We start from the raw sequence: 19,972 nt of genomic DNA, 5'->3' as shown, positions 1-19,972 counted from the left end.
AACATCATTGCCCAGAGGATCATTGGTTGCCTTCTCCCCTCTTTGGAAGAGTTTTATAGCTCTCGCTGCCTTAAGAAAGTTCAAATCATTCTTAAAGATCCGTCTCATCCTGGGCACCCTTTTTTAAAAAACTATTACCATCTGGCAGACGATACAGGATAATAAAAACAAGGACAAATAGAGTGAAAAACAGCTTCTATCCCAGGGCAGTAACTATATTGAATTCTACTGTATAGTGCAATATTAATGCAATATCCGGAGTTTTCAATGTCAATTGTATAAAATGTGGATGTGTGTTTGTGTTTTATTTTTATAGTTATAATGTATACTGAAGATGGCATTTAATTTTGTTGTATAAGGTGCAATGACAATAAAATAAAATAAACATGAAGTTTGACATGTTAGCTGGTTATTCTTGTTAGATTTAGAGTGTCTAACCCCCTCTCCCTATGTATTTAAGAAGATATATAAATGAATTTACTTTCATTATTGATGGCGTGAAATGTATATATTTTCAGCAAACTATCCATGTTTCACTGGAAAATCCTCTCCTTCCTTTTTGCCATCCAGGAGATCAATCAGGATCTCCAGCTGTTACCCAACATCTCCCTGGGCTACAACCTCCATGACAATTATTTCAGCACAACCATGACTTTGGATGCTTTGCTGGATTTGCTTTCCACCGGAGAAGCAAATATTCCGAACTACAGATGCGGACGGCATTCTAGACCCTTAGTTGTTTTTGATGGGTCCAATACTGACATTGCCATCCAGATAACAAATATACTGGACATGTCTAAAATTCCACAGGTTTGTATGTGTGTGAGTATGTGTTTTTGTGTAGCCTAAGTCTACTCTGAATCCTCCATGAATTTAAAAGGGCAGCTTATGATCATGGAAAGATTAGGCATATTGCAACTGGAGTGGCTCTGGATTCCCACAGAGAACAAAGGATTAAAGTAGCCAGATCTAAAACAGTTAGTTATGTTCCTCCTATTCATGGAAGAAACATCTCCTACTCAACGGCAGGTGGGAGGAAGTCCAACCTATGAGTAGATTAACCATAGAAGCTTTCTCCTGAAAATAGTCTTATAAGAAACTTTGAGGTCCTTCTATCATATAAAAACCACATTAAAAAAGTTTTTACTTTATTTGAATATGAACATTATATCTTTTGTTAAACAGTGTGTCGTCTGTGTACAAATATCTCTGTGCAATAACCATCAAAGTTTACAACCTCATTCACATTAATATTAATTCTCTAATCTTAAAATTATAGTATATTAAACAGTTGAACATAGTAAAACTGTTCATTTTCCTTCTTAGTGTATCTTCTAATAAAAATGCAATAACATTTAATATAATAATCCTTATCATCATAATACTAACAATTATATTGTTTATATCTCTATCTTAACATATTTTCTACTCTTCTTTAATCTCCTTTTATTTCCAACTTCCATTTTTATTCTCTAACCATTGATAAAATGATTCCCATATCATATGATATTCAGTTTGTTCTTTCTCCTTCATTGCCAGTGTTAATCTGTTCATTCTAATATTTTTCTAATCACAATTCCTAATCAGCAAAAACCACTTTTTTAACCATAGATTTCAGTTGCTGATGTCTTGGCTTGGATTTGATTATAGCTTAAACCTCTTTTCTTTTTCAGATCAGTTATACTTTTGTTTCACAGGATCTGAGTGATAAAATTGTCTTCCCTTTTTTCTACCAAGTGGTCCCCAAAGAAGGAGCTCAGTACCCCACAATTATCAAACTGCTCTTGCATTTTAGGTGGGTGTTGGTCGGCCTGGTTGCACCAGATTCTGATGGTGGGGAGATGTTCATCAGAAATTTGACTCCTTTGCTTGTCAGGAATGGCATTTGTGTGGTTTTATCCCAGAACATCCCTGTGGCTGCCCATGAACTAAGGGCTGATACATCTCAATTTTGCAAGTGGACACAAGTCAATGTCTTCGTTTACTCCGGGGAGATTGATACCTTTGTAGTGGGAATAATCATAACACAACAGATAATTGAATTCTGTATAAAAGCCACAATCGGAAAGGTCTGGATCACTTCAGCTATGTGGGATATTACTTTTGATTTACAGTATATGTCACATATTTATCCATCCATCTATGGCTATATTTCCTTCTTGATCCAGACTAGCAGAAATGCCAAATGTGGTGATTTTCATTCTATTCTCAGCTCTATCAAAGACTTGATCAACCAAGTGTTTCCTTGTTCCTATACCAAGCATGGCTTGTCTGTGAAAGGCTGGACAAGATGCTCAGAGAAAGAGAACTCAAAAGCTCTTTCCCAAGAAGAGATTGAAACAATCCTGTCTCTTGACAGCTATATCATTTACCACTCCATCTGGAATGTGGCCAGAGCCTTAAGTGCTGCATATTCATCCAGATCTAAGAGGAAAATGAAGGATGAGAAAGATCCGTTGACTGTTCTGGAGTTGAAACCATGGCAGGTATTCGCTTTGCATAATCTTATGAGACCATTATTTTATTAACTGTAAACAGAATAGAACAGAACAGAATAGAATAACAGAGTTGGAAGGGACCTTGGAGCTCTTCTATTTCAATCTTAGGCAGGAAACACGTATACCATTTCAGACAAATGGTCATCCAATCTTTTCTTTAAAACTTCCAGTGTTTAAAGCATTCACAACTCCTAGAGCCAAGTTGTTCCACTGATTAATTGTTCTCACTGTCAGGAAATTTCTCCTTAGTTCTAAGTTGCTTCTCTCCTTGATTAGTTTCCACCCTTTGTTTCTTGTCCTGACCTCAGGTGCTTTGGAGAATAGCTTGACTCCCTCTTCTTTGTGACAACCCCTGAGATATTGGAACACAGCTACCCCTAGTCCTTCATTTCATTAAACTAGACATACCCAGTTCCAGCAACCCCTCTTTATATGTTTTAGCCTCCAGTCCCCTAATCATCTTTGTTGCGCCTCTCTGCACTCTTTCGCTGCACTCTTACATGAAGTTCATTCTTTTATTCAGAGATTTAGCTTTTCTGACACCCTCTTAACAGTCCTGGACTAACTGCACACACTTTTCCATAGTAATGAGTAGTGAGGCTTCTTTTCATCCCTCTATGACCAAATTCATTCACTTGGATTCATTCAAAAAGGTCTCTGTTCTACCTATTAAATCATGTTGGTCTAGGAACTAAGAATTTAAGCTCATCTTCTTTATTTTCCATGGTGTGAGCATCCATATACAAACAATGAAGTTCATTTACTTTATAGACCAATTACGATTTTATCTTAAGATGTTTAGCCACACACCTCACTTTATATATTACACAAGCCCTTAGGTCTTACCCCAGCAAGATAACAGAGGCCATGAATTTTCTGAATGAATGTCTGTATTTTTATTAATTGATTTGATGTACTCCACTAGTGCAACTATTGCATTTCCCTACAACACTAAACTTTGAGAATTCAATTCAGCAGAATCTTTGAAGTGGGGTTCGAATTAGATCCATTAGATCATTTTTTGAGATGGCTCTAAATATCCTATGCTATGATTGCTCACTTCATTCTCCTGGAAATGAAATATTTTGCACATTTTGTCCAAAATTCTTCTGTAGTTCTTCCATGTTCACCACCAAGATTTTCATTTCCATGTAAAGAGAATCCTACCTTCTGATATGCATTTTAGTGACATCATTCAAGATTTAACATTTTCCCCCTTCTGGTATCCATCAATTACTCCATTCCTTAATAGCAAACCACCTTCATTCAGATATTTTACGTGTTTTCATTTCATAAGCTAACAACATAACTTTCTCTGTTTGATATCATTTTCTTTAACAGAGATTATATTACATTTCAAATTACATGCTGTGATCAAAACCAGATGGAAGCACATATATTAACCCTCTTATCAGAGCTGCAGCCAGTTGTTGCAATTATAACAATTTTAAGTAAGCTAGAGAAGGAGTAAATTTCTATGGTAACTACAGATGAGGAATTGTGGATATGTGCAGAATGATCCTATCAGTATTCCTGTACTTGTCTCTCTTCTTTCTTCCCCCGTCTCTGTTATTTTAGCTTCACCGTTTTCTGCTAAACCTTTTCAACCTTAATAATAATTCTTTGGATGGATTATATTTGGATGAACGTGGAGAACTGGCTGCTGATCTTGACATCATAGGTTCAGTCCAGTTTTCCAATAAGTCAGTTGTCTGGGCAAAATTTGGGAGCCTAGCAAAGCAAAGATTTCCAGAAGCCATGTTTACCATTGACCAGGATGCAGTAATGTTCCCAAAATGGCTAAATCAGGTGAAGGGAATTCTTCCTCCCTCCAGTTCTTTGCAACCCCAGAGAAAAGCAAATGTAATCAATCAATCAATCAATCAATCAATCAAATAAATACACTCCTGAAGATTGACTCTAATGATATTATCTTGCAGGATTAATTCTGTTGCTCTGCCTCCCCTTCTGATACTCCAGTGAAACAGGGAGGTGTCTGCCTGAGCCATTTCCAGATGTTCTTTAGACTTACAAATATTTCAGACCTTTTTGCCTTGATAATCATATTTCCATCTGTACAATTCCTGCCAGGGGCCCTGCAGATGGCGTTTTATCCCATCTCTGTCCAGCAAAGACTAGGTCACCTTAGACAAAGCCACCAGGTGGCTATCAGCAGAAGTAACAAAGATACACCCAACACATTTCCTACACATTGACCTTGATGTTCCTTCTATTGTTTCCTTAGCCCCTCCCTGAATCCAAGTGTGTGGAGAGCTGTCACCCAGGATTCGTCAAGGTGCCTCGGGAAGGGGAGCCTCCTTGCTGCTATGACTGTGTTCCTTGCACAAAAGGAGCCATCTCCACTAAGGAAGGTGGATGGCTTTGAAAGAGAAGTACCACCAGTGGCAGTGGTTGCAGTAGTGTCTCATGGTGGTCAATGGGAGAGTCTGCTTTTTCCATTGATGTCTTTCTGTTTTTACTTTCTTGCCTTAAGATCCAGAACTAGTTTTATGAAGTGAAATATAAGAAAATATGTGGGAGAAAGGTGGCTCTTCCCTCTTTTTCCTTTGATCACCTCCCCAGCATTGTTAGAAGAAAAATGAGGACCTTTGTTTGAAAAATAACATAACTTTGCACATTCAATGCTGATATTATTTCAGCAAGGTTTAACCACAAATTCAAGAGGGCATATTAATGAGAAAAGTGCTGAAAATATAGCCACACAAAAAAGAATATTTTAAAGTACATTAGATTCTCAGGTAAAAGCAGCCGTGGATGAAATTGATTGCTCAGAAAATACAAGAAACAAAAATGACAGAATTTACATGATACATTTATGGAAGAGATGATAATGGTGGACAAGGTAGACAGATTGAGAAAAGGCCATCATTAAAGGAGGTGGATATATCATATTTCTCTCATCTCTTTTATTTACAGATGCAAAAACATGCACCAAATGTCCAGAGACTCAGCATCCAAACAAGAAACGAGATCAGTGCATTCCCAAAGTCATAACCTTCCTATCTTACAGAGGATTTCTGGGGATCATACTGGCTTTCTTTGCCCTCTTCTTGTCTTTAGCCACAGTGCTTGTCTTAGCAGTCTTTATAAAACACTTAGAAACTCCATTAGTCAAGGCCAACAACCGGGACCTCTCATACATCCTCCTCATCTCCCTGTTGTTCTCCTTCCTGACCTCCTTCCTCTTTATTGGCCAGCCAAGGAAAGCCACTTGTCTTCTCCGTCAAACTGTTTTCAGCATTGTCTTCTCAACTGCAGTCTCCTCTGTCCTAGCCAAGACAATCACAGTAATTTTGGCCTTCCTGGCCACAAAGCCGGGTAACACCATGAGGAGGTGGCTGGGGAAGACTTTGGCCAACTTCCTTGTACTTTCTTGCTCTGGGATTCAAACTCTCATTTGCTCCATCTGGCTAGGAGTCTCACCCCCCTTCCCTGACTCTGATTTCCACTCCCAGCCTGGAGAGATCATTCTGCAATGCAATGAAAGTTCTGTTGCTATGTTTTATGGAGCTCTGGGATACATGGGCTTCCTGGCCAGCATCTGCTTCACAGTGGCTTTCCTGGCCAGGGATCTCCCTGGGGCTTTCAATGAAGCCAAGTTGATCACCTTCAGCATGCTGATCTTCTGTAGTGTCTGGGTGAGTTTTGTGCCTGCCTACTTGAGCACCAAGGGGAAATACATGGTGGCCGTGCAGGTCTTCTCCATCTTGTCCTCCAGTGCTGGTCTGTTGGGCTGCATCTTCATCCCCAAATGCTACATTATCATTCTGAGGCCATATCTCAACACAAAGGAGCAGCTTGCATTTAAAATAAAATAAAAATATAGTCTTACATTTTTAAAAAATTAAGATAATTTAGGATTCCTCATCACATCATATTTTGGTATTTTATATTTTAAGAAATTCAAACTGCTTATTTCCTATTATCTCTCCAACTTTTTTCCTATTACCCTAGTTCAGATTTATGGAATTGTAATAAAACCAGAGCAGAGGCTAAGCAATTCTTTTCCAAAATGATCCCCCCCCCCCAAAAAATTAGACCTCAAAATATATTACTCTGTTTCACAAATACTTTTGGTTGTGGTTTCTCATTTCCAAGAATTATAGATATTTTTATTTAATTTTTTCTTTATTCATTTAAAATTCAACAATCTCTTTTCACCTTATAGTTTCATAACATAGTCATGCAGAAACTGGACATTTTAATTAATTAATTAATTAAGATCAGTAATACTAAATAAAGTTAAACAAGGAAAATGAAGTGAATCAACTGATTATGGCTGTATTGTGTTTAACATTTATAGATTTGTCATGTTCTGCATCTAAGCTCTACAAAGTTTGGTGCAAGCTGGAAACATTGTTAATAAATCTTATTATTAGAAATCTTCCTTATAAATAAGCTTCTGCCTCTTTGGAGCTAAAAGGACTCAATTCTGAGAAGTGAATTTCCATTTTCTCTGCTCAAGTTGAGAGAAAGACTAAGCATAATTTAGGAGCTAAAATATTTATCTAAATGATATGTTGAAAGAATTTCTCCGTTTCATTAAATATCATAAACTTCCTGATTAGTTAATTTATTTTTCTTGCTTTTCAATTCATCACAAAAAACAGAAAAATAAAATAGTAAAATAATAGTGATGATTATACATTCATTGTCAAAGCAAAAAAGAAAATATAAAAATGCCAAGAGAAATGACAAAGAAAAAAGATATGATAGGTTATTAGAACAGTAAATAGTTGCAATTTTCTATATAATTGCAGGCAATTTTGAATGAAATTTTAAAAAGGTTGATGATTTACAGAAGACTCAATTATTGTATATCTGATTAAAATAATACAATAATTGTCTATTGTTTTAAACCTAAGAGAAACAGTAACTAAATTGAACTATGCAAAACAAAAGAATTTTGAATTTGCAAATAAACCAAGAAAATGATTTCTCACGAACTGAGGAAGGGGAAACAAAAGAAAATGTTATTAAAAATTGAGAAAAAAGAAAATATTATTGGGTTATGCAAGCATAGAGAAATCTTGTTATAACTTTTGTTCTAATTTGTATAAAAGAGAAGATGCTTATCTTAAAAAACATAACTTACTCAAATACTCACAAAACCCAAAGACAAATTATGAATATCCTACAACTATTATAAAGATATCAGAAGAATTATAGACCAATTTCCTTATTGAATTATGATTTTGAAGTGTGTTTTCTTTAAAGTTCTGGAAGACATGGTCCTCAATGATAATTATTTTCAAGGAATTAAGTCTATTTACATCTCAGAAGACTCAAATTATGGTTAACTGTGATCTAAATAACTCAAATGATATCCAGAAGGGGACCTGACAAGGTTGTTCTTGTCCCCCTTATAGTTTACTTTGACTCTTGAAGTGTTGAATTGTCATTGCCCAGTAGAATAGAGTTCAGAAGACAGGTTCTGTGAGGTCACTTGCCTAGCAACAGAGTAAAAAAATCTAATGAATGACAGTTGGTTGCAGCAACATTCCAAGCAGTATCAGCCTATGTAAAAGACTGGGTTCTCGCTCTTCTCTTTTTTTGTAAACAATGTTCAACTCAACTGTGACCTATTGTGGCCCCCCAGCGGCCAACAATGCTGGTGACATACTCAGACAGTGAGAAGGTTGGGAAGGAACATGGGCCAGTCCTGGAGTCTGGGAAAGGCTCTGAGGAGGGCTCTGTGTCAGAGGTAGAGATGGGGTCGGGGCTGTCTGACAGTTGTCAGCTGCATTCGAAGTCAGAGATCAGTGGGGCAGAAGAACAGCTAGAGCCTGTTCCTGATGTGCACATGTTCAGAGCTGACAGGAGAAGTTAAGGAACAAGGGCCGACTCGGGAATAAAAGCACAGGTGGACAGTGAATGGCCCATCCCATGAAGAATAAAGAGGAGTGAAAGGGGAGTGGAGTTTGCAGGAGACAATTAGTTTGTTTAATTAGTGTGAAGATCTGTTCATGACTCTCAGAGACTCTTTGCCAAGTATTTTCTTGTACAGCATTGCATTTGGAAGATATCGGCCTGGCAGCTCTCCAAGCCTGATAAGGTCTATGGTTATAAACCCAAATTCAGTCTTGAAACACTGTTTGCTGGGACTTTGCTGGATGTAAATGAGAGGAATTCACATTAGCTTAATAAAAAGGGGTTTTGTCGGGATAAGGAGTCTGCTTCATTATTTTGTGAAGCCTATGTCAGAACATGTGAATGACTTTAACTCTGAACCATAGATGCTCGGAATGGCTGACAACCCTGACCCTGCTCTTGAGCCTTGGATCAATTTCAGGTGAATCTTTTGCATGCTTGTCTCTGACAAACATACTCTGCAGTCAGGCCTTGGGTAAGTTTGACATTCCTGAATACATTGTTACCTCTGATACCTGAAAATAAAACTCATGTTCTCTCAGGAAATTGTGTGCTGTATATGTGCAAGGCTGAAACTTGAAATTGGACTTGAATAGAGACATCAATCAAGAGGAGAAGATAATGGGGCTAAAATGTAAAAAGAGAGTTGTAAGTTGAAAGTTGTTTGGCAACCCAAGTTTGGTGCGGAACTGATAAGAATTTGATCTTTGAATCTGAGACACTTTACCTTTGCAAAGGGGCCTCTTTGCCCATCTGAAAATTCAAATTACCAAATAATTCAGGCAAAGAATAAAGCATTTATTAAGAGGGGAATCAAGTCTTTCTCATAGGGTACACAAACAAATGACACATACATTTAGAATATGTGATAGCAATAGCACTCAGACATATACAGCTTCATAGTGCTTTACAGCTCTCTCTAAGAGGTCCTCATTTTGTCAACCTCAGAAGGATGGAAGGCTGAGTCAACCTTCTGAATCAGGATCGAACTGCTAACAGTCAGCAGAGTTATCCTGCAATATTGCAATTCTAACCACTGTGTCACCATCATGACTATGCCATGTTTTCATTCTTATATTTTTAATCCATATTTTATTCTACTTTAATATAACTCTATATGGCACAAGTGAAGCCATTTCACTAGTGGAATTTGATGGGAACCACAACAAAGATTAATAAAAATATAGGAAATTACTTTTTGCTTCCCATATTTCATTGTCTCCATACAAGGATTAAATGTTCCTCTCGGAAAAGGATTCACATCTATCTCCATCCCTTTCAGAAAATTCCCTTGGGGTGGGTGGAGGGGAACTCTAACTAAATCCATATTGACATACTTTACACCGATGCTAAAAGTGTCTATTGATCCTGGATTGTCTAAAAGTATTTTTTAAAAATATTTGGGGCCAAATACCCCCATATCACAAGCCCATCTTCAAAGTTTTAAACCACCTCTGTGAATTCCCCTTGGGCATTTTCCTGTTGAGGGTAAAGCTCAGAGATGTGATGGTCTTCTCAGTCTTGCAATTATCTAAATAATAGTGCTTTATTTGTTGTCTTTATGTGAAATCCCTAGAGATGTTCTACAAACTTTCAGAGAAATTAACACAGACATGAGAAAAGGTTTTGATATTTATATAACACTCAAAAGCAATGTTGGGTGGAATCTGTGTCAGAAACACTGGGTGCATAAATGGCTGTGGAGACAGAAAGAGAATCTAGGAGTGATTTTAGGACAAGCAGGAGCTTGTTGATGTCCTTTGTAATGACTGGGCCCGAAACTTCTGGATCTGAAGCTTCTGTCTTGCAAGAGGTTTTGGTTTCTTCTTCCTCTTCTTCTTTCTTAAAAAGCAGGTGCCACAGAGAAGGCTCAGTCAGCAACACGAGATATGTTGTTGCTCCTTCTACGTTTGCTGCTTCTGTGGCCATGGGGAGCTTCTGAGATGCATAAAGCCAAATGCCTCCTGACTCCGGAGCAGAACAAAGTGGACCCGGGCAATCATTACAAGCTAGGAGACTACATCATTAGTGGCATAATCTCTACAACAAAGGCTGTATTTCATTCATTAGACTTTAATATAAGTCCTTCCAAAGAATTATATGGGTAAGTCTATCTTCTTGCACAGCATTAGAGCCACTCCATTTCCAATGAATGTCTACAGCTCCAGCCGTCTAAAAACACAAAGTGCTCTCCTTTTATTCTGCTGTTTTGTTAACTCAATTTCTGGTTCTACTGTGGGGTCACTGTGGCATAAAGGAAGGAGGTGAAGTTCATTTTGAACAGCCCAATATCAGAACCCACCCAAGATAATTTCCCCCCTTCACTCTCTTTTTCATCCTATTTACTGCTTTGCTTAAAAAAAAAATCTACAGTACTTTTGTTTCTACTTGGAAACTGCTTCTGGACTTTGTGCTTGAGGTGGGAAAAAAATGAAACTCTGATTTTGGGTTTTACTGATCAGGCAGATCTGTTGTTATAGAAATGGCTAGTTTATGCTATTATGTAAAAGTAAAACATTGAGGTTTGATGTTACTTCTTATTCTACTGCACCAAAGGGAGTCAAAAGTCAATGCCTTTTCTTTCTTTTTGCCTTCTTCTCTACACTTGTCTCTTCCCTTTTTCCTCCCCTACTTTTCCTATTATGTGCTATTGTATTTTTTAATTTTATATTATAAACCAATAAAAAGCCAAAGATGAAAAAAAATGAACAAAGCTAATGTGTGAATACAGAAGAACAGAATGACCTTTTTCTTCCACTTACACCCCTAAGCTGAGCTGAACTTTAGGCAAGGCTTGATCGAATGCTAAGTTTTCTCTCTGCATCGTAGATGAGATCATTCCACCACTGTTTTTCCACAACCAAATTTACTGCCGGTATCAAATAGTCACAGATAAGAACTGTGAGCTTCACAGAAATCTATGGAATATTCAATTTTCTCTGATTGTCGTCCAGAAATTCATGCCAGAAACCTAAATGTCTTTTCTAAAATGAAAAAAATATATTCATAAAATGAAAACCAATCTTATGGATTGGTTTCCTGATTGGTTGATATATTTGCTTATTTATTTATGAACCCGAAGAACCTTACAACACCAGATATCTTACACTTAGAAGCAAAAAAAAAAAAAAATTGAAAACAGCCCAAGGGAAAAAAAAACTTGAACGTCCATCCTAAAGGAGTTTAACCTACATTCTGCCTCAGAGCTCAGGAAAATAATCTGTTCTTTACCAGCTTCTGAATCAGAGTGGGTTTCTACCAGTTTGCACCGGTAGTGGTAATTTGACCTGGGTTTCAGAACTGGCAGCAACCTAGGCTGGCCACACCCCCAAACTGGTTTTCTGATCTCTGCTGCCATTGCTGGCATATTTTTTATTAGTTTTTCATGGTCTTCGTGCATGAGCAGAACAATTTACAGTGAACTGGTACCAATGCTGGTAGGAACCCACTCATGTTCTGAATGTCATCCACACCACAGTCGTTTTCAGACAGTCTAAACATTTGGTCCAATTTCAAATATATTCATAATATATTCAGAGAGAATACGGAAGTATTAATATTAAATCATTTCTTGTGGTGTGAAGATATCACTCATTTTATAAAGACCAAGGGACTAGTTTGTTAAATGTTGGATAAAATGCTTGAAGATCACTTAATGACACTGAAGTCATGTTCAAGTGCCTTTTAAAACTATAGTCCAAAATTTCATCTTGTTTTTATTCTTTGTCTATGGTAATAAACTGTTGGGAAGAATAATTGCAATTGAGTGGATTAAAAATATCACGAGGAAACAAAAGGTAACAAAAGCTCAATGTTATGTTCACGTTTGTACCTGCAGAAAACCAACCAATTTTTATAGGAAATTTGTGCCCTTCCTTTTTGCCATCGAGGATGTCCACCAGAATAGTCATCTCTTACCTAACATCACCCTGGGTTACAATATCTATGAAAACTTCTTCAAGGTGGAAATGACTTCAGAGGTTTTGCTGGATCTGCTTTCAGACGGGAATGCCAATGTCCCCAACTATAAGTGTGGAAGGCAGAGAAATACAGTGGCTGTTCTGGAAGGGTCAGAGACTGGCATCTCCATCCAGATTTCAACCATGTTGGGCACTTACAAAATCCCACAGGTGTGTCTTTTTTGGGGGGGGAATGGTTTTCATTCATTTCAATCAGAGGTCCTCTGCTACAAATGAAAGCAGAAAGAGTACTCCACTCCTCTGCTTGCAACAGAATACCTTAGACCACCAGACTTGAAAATTTGGGCTTGTACAGCCCAAATATCTGACCTAAGCGTAGTACACAAAATTATCTGCAACAACATTTTACCTGTCAATGACTACTTCAGCTTCATCCTCAATATTACATGAGCACACAATTGATACAAACTCAAGGTAAACCACTCCAAACTCGATTGCAGACAATACGACTTCAGCAACAGAGTGGTACCTGGCTCTGTGGTTTCATCCCTAAACCCCCATAACTTTAACCTTAAACTGTCTATTGTTGACCTCACCCCATTCCTAAGAGGTCAGTAGGGGCATGCACAAGCACACCAGCATGCCTAACGTCCCTGTCCAACTGTCCCCATTTATTTGTACTCATTTCCCTTGTTCATATCCATGCTTATTTTTATTCCCATTATCTTGTACATGAATGACAAACTACATATATATAAATAAAATAAATAGAGTTAAATTCAAACTATTCCCATCTCCCATTTCTTTCAGATCAGTTACAGCTTTGCTTCCAAGCTTCTGAGGGATAAAACTCATTTTCCTTTCTTCTACCCAACGTTCCCTGCTGAAGGAGTCCAGTACCAAGGGATGGTCAAGCTCCTCCTGTATTTCAGATGGACCTTGGTTGGTCTCATTGCTCCAGAAACTGACCAGGGGGACAGGTTCATGATGACTTTGCCTTCTTTGATGCTAAGGAATGGCATCTGTGCAGTTATACATCAAAGCTTCCCACGTCATAATTATGGGATAGATATAATGTTTGAGGAATATTACAAGTGGAGGGAAGTCAATGTCTTTGTTTATGGTTCAGAGACTAATTCATTCTTGCTTGGGCTTGTGGTTGTACAAACAGCATTTCAAGGTTTTCAGGAACAAGTTGAAGCCAAAGTCTGGATTACTACAGCTCACTGGGATCTCAGCCATGATTTGATGTCGGCTAAATTGTCCTTTAAATACCTTAGTGCCATTTTTTCCTTTATGATACCGCAAATGAAATGGATAAACCATGCTGCTTCTGTTCCCTTTGTCCAATCCACATTTCAAATTTTGAAGAAAAAGTTTGCATGTTCATCCACTAAGGATGGCTTTTCGGTGAAAGTCTGGAGACGGTGCAGACAGAGTGAAGAACTGGAGCCTCTCAGGAAAGAGGACGTTGATCGGATCCAGGCTCTGGACAGCTACATCCTTTACAGCACTATCTGGGCTGTAGGAAAGGCCTTAAATACAGCTTCCCTCTCCAGATCCAGGAGTTCAAGGAGGAAGAAGGGTATGAAGGCAGAAGGTCCAACACTGAAGGCTTGGCAGGTATTTCTCTTCCTTGCACTTGTAGGCCCTGCAGATGGGAATCAGTTTTGTAAGTGGATAGCCTGGTTACGTAGAAGGGACACAGTGGCTCAGTGGCTAAGACGCTGAACTTGTCGATCAGAAAGGTCAGCAGCTCAATGGTTCACATCCCTAGCGCCGTGTAATGGAGTGAGCTCCCATTACTTGTCCCAGCTTCTGCCAACCTAACAGTTCGAAAGCATGTAAAAATGCAAGTAGAAAAATAGGGACCTACCTTTGGGAAGGTAACAGCGCTCCATGCACCTTCAGCATTTACCATATTTTTCAGAGTATAAGACGCACTGGAGTATAAGATGCAGCAAGATTTTGAAGAGGAAATGTTTTTTTAAAGTTTTTGCCCTCTGCAAACCTCCCCAAAATGGATGGTTTTTTTGTGAAAATGGGCCTGTTTTTTTTTTTCAAAAAAGGGCATGAATACCCCCTAGGAGACTTTTAGAGTGCTCCTGGGGAGTGCGTGGCAAAAACAAGCAAATAACGGCCCATTTTTTAACAAAACAGGGCCGTTTTTCATCAAAAAAAGGGCATGGATAGCCTTTAGGAAGCTTATAGAGTGCTGCTGGAGGCTGGGGGGGGGGGCAGATGAATGAATATTTTGATATTTTGGTTGCTCAGCCACCATTTCATCTCATTGATTAAACTAACTTCTGATGACAATTTTATATTTTGACAAATATGATATTATGTCCATGTTTCTCTTTGTTGACATTTTCCTCTCCAAGGAAGAAGTACAGCTGTATCATAAAGTAAAGGTAAAGGTTCCCCTCGCACATATGTGCTAGTCGTTCCCGATTCTAGGGGGTGGTACTCATATCCAGTTCTAAGCGAAAGAGCCAGCGCTGTCCAAAGACTTCTCCATGGTCATGTGGCCAGCATGACTAAATGCCAAAGGTGCATGAAGCGCTGTTTTCTTCCCACCAAAGGCGGTCCCTATTTTTCTACTTGCATTTTTACATACTTTCGAACTGCTAGGTTGGCAGAAGCTGAGACAAGTAATGGGAGCTCACTCCATTACATGGCACTAGGGATTTGAACCATTGAACTGCCAACCTTTCTGATCGAAAAGCTCAGCATCTTAGCAACTGAGCCACCACATCCCTCACAACTGTATCACAGAGAACTTTATTCCACCTTTCCTAATGGGATGGGACAGTTTCTGACTACCATCCCTCTCATGGACCTAATTTTGAAAAGGTAATTCACTTTATGCATTGGTCCATGATAGGAAAGGAGAGCAAGAGAAAAAAAACAAGATTTGGGCCACAAGGGAGGAGGGAAAGCAAATAACAGAGTAACAAAACAACTGAATTGGAAGGGACTGTGGAGGTCTTCAAATCCAACCACTTGCTCAAGCAGGAGACCCCCATACCATTCCATACAAATGGCTGTCCAATCTCTTCTTAAAAGAGTAATGGAGCACCCACAACTTCTGGAGGCAACCAATTCAGCGGATTAAAAATTGGCACTTTCCTGGAATTTCTCCTTATTTCTAGGTTGAGATGTCAGTGATCCAATGAAAGAAGACTCCAAGGCTTTCAATTCCACAAAGTTCTATTTTATTAGAGATTGTCATATTGGCACATCTGGGAAAATCCAAATCTGAAAGTTTCCAGGTTTTCCCCACACAAAAAGAAAGTCAAAGATCCATCCCCAGCAGCCACAGGTCCATCACATGGCACAATCACTTCTTCACTCTAACTGGAGACAATCTGCAGTCACTCCCATCCAGGTGTGGGGCGGTTGTCCTTGACTCCCAGAGGAAGGAATTTTGTTGTGGCTAATCTTTCAACGCTCCTTGCAATCCCCCCTCCCACTTTCCCAGGCTCTAAATGTGGCAGCCCTGAAGTTCCAAAGAAAATATGGCTCTCAATAGCAATAGCAATAGCAGTAGACTTATATACCGCTTCATAGGCCTTTCAGGTCTCTCTAAGCGGTTTACAGAGAGTCAGCATATTGCCCCCAACAATCTGGGTCCTCATTTTACCCACCTCGGAAGGATGGAAGGCTGAGTCAACCCTGAGCCGGTGAGATTTGAACCGCTGACCTGCTGATCTAGCAGTAGCCTGCAGTGCTGCATTTAACCACTGCGCCACCTTGGCTCCAGAAACTGACCAGGGGGATAATCAGGGCTGACCGAATCTCTCTTTGATGAGTTTCTGTCCATTACTTCTTGTCTTGCCATATGGTGTTTTGGAGAATAGGTTGACCCGCCCCCCCCTCTTCTCCTTGACAGCCCTTCAGATATTGGAAGACTGCTATCATGTCGCCTCTTCTCCTAGTTGAGTTGGAAACTGAAATCGAATCTTGTTCTTGAACAAAAAGGATGTTCAGATTCCTTCCATCATAAGGAGCCTTTTCAACCAATGTCTGAAAACTTTTCTTTTCATTTCCAGTTTCACTCCTTCCTTCAAAGCTCCCAGTTTCACAATAATTCTATAGATGGGGTATATTTGGATGAGAAAGGAGATCTAACAGCTGACCTGGACATTGTCAACTGGGTTCTTTTCCTCAACAAATCTGTAAAAAGAATAAAATCGGGGCATCTAGAAAAACTGACATCACAAGATCTGAAATTTACCATCGACCAGAAGAGTATCGTTCAGGTATAAATTCTAAAGCTAAAACTAATATTTATTTAGTTTTATTGAGCCGTGGTGGCATAGTGGCTAGAATGCAGTACTGCAGGCTACTTCTGCTGTCTGCCAGCTGCCAGCAGTTCAGCAGTGCAAGTCTCATCAGCTCAAGGTTGACTCAGTCTTCCATCCTTCTGTGGTCAGTAAAATGAGGATTCAAATTATTGAGGGCAATAAACTGTTTAGAGAGTGCTGTAAAGCACTGTGAAGTGGTATATAAGTCTAAGTGCTATTGCTTTTGCTATTTTATACCACTGAAGGTGGCAAAAATATGATTGCATTATTGTAGTGGGTGGTTTCTTTCAAACCCTTTAAGTTTTCATTTGTCCTGATCGTGTTCTTAGGAGTGCAAAATTATTTTTACTAGCCATACATGTGGCCTTAAACTATGGTATATAGTCTTCAATTTTAACAGAAAATACTCACCAAGTCTATGAAAAGGGAGGTACAATCAATCAGGCATGCAAATAATGTGCTTACTTAGTCAAAACAAAGAATCCACCCAACATTTCCTGGGGAAAAAATGATATCTGAATTTAAAATTAAAATCCAAATTTGTAGTAGATATGAACATTTCAAGGGAAGAGAAAGAGAGAAAGCATATTCTATTCACATTTTCTATTGACATCTAGTTAGTACACTGAAATCATGAACTGGAGATGCCCAAACTGTTCTTGCTTTGCCATGTTTCTAAAACAAAATTCATTTTCTGGGCATTTTTCCTCTTTCTCTTCAGACCCTTCCTCCTTCCAGGTGTGTTGAAAGATGTCATCCGGGATTCATGAAGGTGCCTCAGGAAGGAAGACTCATTTGCTGCTACAACTGTCGTCCTTGTCCAGAAGGAACCTTCTCCACCATAGAAGGTGGGTGACACTGGAAAAAAAGGGATAGACATTTGGAAAGAGTGCAGACTCTGATATTTTTCAAAACATGGTGCTTTGATAGACATTTTTAAGTCTGGCTTTTAAAAATTGTATACATAGAAAGAAAAAAAAATTAAATACTTCATTTAGCCAAGCATAACCAGACCCACAAGTTATTTATTTAGTGTAGCCAAGGATCATTGAGATGGCTGGCTGCCTCTGTGAAAGGAATTTTTGGGGGTGTGTTATCTTTACCCATGGGATGCCTGACAGCCAGTAGGCAATTGGGGGAGGCTACTTTCTTGTCCCTCCATGGTTTATTCGCTCATGGGAATCGAGCCACCGAGCTGCCAGCCTCAGCGCTGAACAGGCCCAGCATCTTACCACATGAGCCACCACGGCTCCAGACACACAAGTAATTTGTCTCCAGTGCAGCTGCACTCAGTCACTTGTAAAGCAACAGGAAGAAAATGGTAACAATACCAATCAAAGGGGAAATAAGGAAGATAATAAAAGAGATAAATAATAATACTACTATCATAATCTATGGGTTGATATGTACAATACACATTAGACAGAATGGCGAGAATTAGGTGTTCAGTAGAGTAATGGCCTGAAGGGAAAAACTGGCCCAAGTCTAGTTTTCTTGGCATACAATACCCGACAGCACCATCCCAAGAGAAGGAGCTGAAATAGTTTGTGTCCTGGATGTCAGGAATCTGCAGCTATCTTCTCAGCCCTCCTCCAAGCAATATACACACATACATATGCAACCAGCTTACTCATAAAGACCGGCAGCTGAGTTTATTGGAGAAATATCTTCCTTCTGAAAAGAATCAGTGCTGGAACGGGACACTGCATCCTTGAGTAAAACCATTCATTCCTTCTTCAGCTAGAGCTATTCCAATATAGTAGGTCCCAATCAGTGGTGGGTTACGACCGGTATGCCCCAGTACCAGCACACCAGTACCTGCTGGGAACAGCAGGCACCATTCCGGTACAATGCTTGCGTGCACATGATGGATGCCTGGCGCCGGCGCAGCATACCAGTTGGGACGGGATTCGGAACCCACCACTGATTCCAAAGTCCATCCTTCCAGGGGTCATTGGTGGAAGGACTGAGGAGAGCTTTGGATTTCATCTTTAAATGTAGTTTTTGCAATGTGAGGTGCGAAGGATACAGCCTTTAAAAACATATGCTGCTCCCAGGAATGTGTGGCACGGATTCTCTTTTACATCTGGCACACATTCTTCTTTTTTGCACTACTTAAAATTCCTAACTATTGCAGCATCTTGTCTTTCTCCATGCACACTCATCCACATCAACATCCACATCAACACTCCAATTATGCATCTGATGGAAGAATATGCTTTACAATTGATGTTAATATTCTCCTTTTCAGATGCTGAAAAATGTACCAAGTGCCCAGCTGATCAGCATCCGAACATCAACAGAGATGATTGTATACCTAAAATTGAAACATTCCTATCCTATCAAGAATATTTGGGGGTCATCCTAGCTTCTCTTGCCCTGTTCCTGTCTTTGGTAACAGGATTAGTCTTGGGAATCTTTATTAAATTCCAAGAAACCCCCATAGTCAAAGCCAACAATCGGGATCTCTCCTACATCCTCCTTACCTCCCTCCTCCTCTCTTTCTTGACCTCCTTCCTATTCATTGGTCGGCCAAGGAGAGCCACTTGCCTTCTCCAACAAACAGCCTTCAGCAACATCTTCTCAGTTGCCACTTCTACTGTCTTGGCCAAAACAATCACAGTGGTGATGGCATTTTTGGCCACAAAACCAGGGAATAAAGTACAGAGGTTGCTGGGGAAGAGCCTGGCTAATTCTATCATCCTTTCTTGTTCTGGAGTGCAACTTCTCCTCTGCATCATCTGGTTGGGCATCTTTCCCCCATTCCCTGAGTCAGACATGTATTCAGAATCTGCAGAGATCATCCTGAAATGTAATGAAGGCTCTGTTGCCATGTTCTACCTTGCTCTTGGCTACATGGCCTTCATGGCTCTCATCTGCTTCATAGTGGCTTTCCTGGCCAGGAATCTACCTGGGGCCTTCAACGAAGCCAAGCTCATCACCTTCAGCATGCTGGTCTTCTGCAGCGTCTGGATATCCTTTTTACCCACCTATCTTAGCACCAAAGGGAAGTATATGGTGGCCGTGCAGATCTTCTCCATCTTGGCTTCAAGTGCTGGCCTGCTATGCTGCATCTTCATCCCCAAGTGCTACATTATTTTTATAAGACCTGATCTGAACACGAAAGAACATTTGATGTCAAAATAAAATAAAAAGTAACTTTTGGGTTGTCTTTCTCCAAAAGGCTATGATTATTATTTGTTATGTTGATGTTCCTTAAAAATCACATAATTACACACAAGCCTGTTTTGATTTTGTTTTGTTTTGCATCACAATACATATAAACCATCACTTTTTAATAAATATATTTCCCTTTCTCTGTCCATTTAGAATACTCAGATAGTGCTCTCTCACT

The 19,972-nt window shown here is 39.3% G+C and overlaps 3 protein-coding genes across 3 annotated transcripts; all 3 read left to right on the top strand.

The window, feature by feature from the left end:
• The first annotated feature begins 528 nt into the window (after positions 1–528).
• LOC148047252 (vomeronasal type-2 receptor 26-like) lies at positions 529–3,872 on the top strand. Its single transcript, XM_087708007.1, has 3 exons — positions 529–810; positions 1,674–2,486; positions 3,840–3,872. Exons 1-3 carry the CDS (start codon positions 529–531, stop codon positions 3,870–3,872), a joined length of 1,128 nt encoding a protein of 375 aa, XP_087564133.1.
• A 384-nt stretch (positions 3,873–4,256) lies between these two features.
• On the top strand, positions 4,257–6,535 carry LOC148047251 (vomeronasal type-2 receptor 26-like). Its single transcript, XM_087711318.1, has 3 exons — positions 4,257–4,307; positions 4,744–4,870; positions 5,436–6,535. The coding sequence occupies exons 1-3, from the start codon at positions 4,257–4,259 to the stop codon at positions 6,335–6,337; spliced, it is 1,080 nt and encodes a 359-aa protein (XP_087567444.1). The 3' UTR covers positions 6,338–6,535.
• Positions 6,536–10,333: 3,798 nt separating this feature from the next.
• On the top strand, positions 10,334–19,764 carry LOC148047250 (vomeronasal type-2 receptor 26-like). Its single transcript, XM_087708006.1, has 7 exons — positions 10,334–10,494; positions 12,229–12,520; positions 13,121–13,933; positions 14,692–14,721; positions 16,363–16,572; positions 17,339–17,465; positions 18,869–19,764. The coding sequence occupies exons 1-7, from the start codon at positions 10,334–10,336 to the stop codon at positions 19,762–19,764; spliced, it is 2,529 nt and encodes an 842-aa protein (XP_087564132.1).
• The last annotated feature ends 208 nt before the right edge of the window (positions 19,765–19,972 follow it).

The sequence above is a fragment of the Thamnophis sirtalis genome, unplaced genomic scaffold, assembly GCF_051295495.1.
Source record: "Thamnophis sirtalis isolate CommonGarterSnake01/CBP01778 unplaced genomic scaffold, rThaSir2_p1.2 scaffold_3, whole genome shotgun sequence".
In the NCBI taxonomy this organism is placed as follows: Eukaryota; Metazoa; Chordata; class Lepidosauria; order Squamata; family Natricidae; genus Thamnophis; species Thamnophis sirtalis.
Note: the sequence above shows the minus strand (reverse complement) of the source record. Positions and strands in the feature narration are given on the sequence as shown.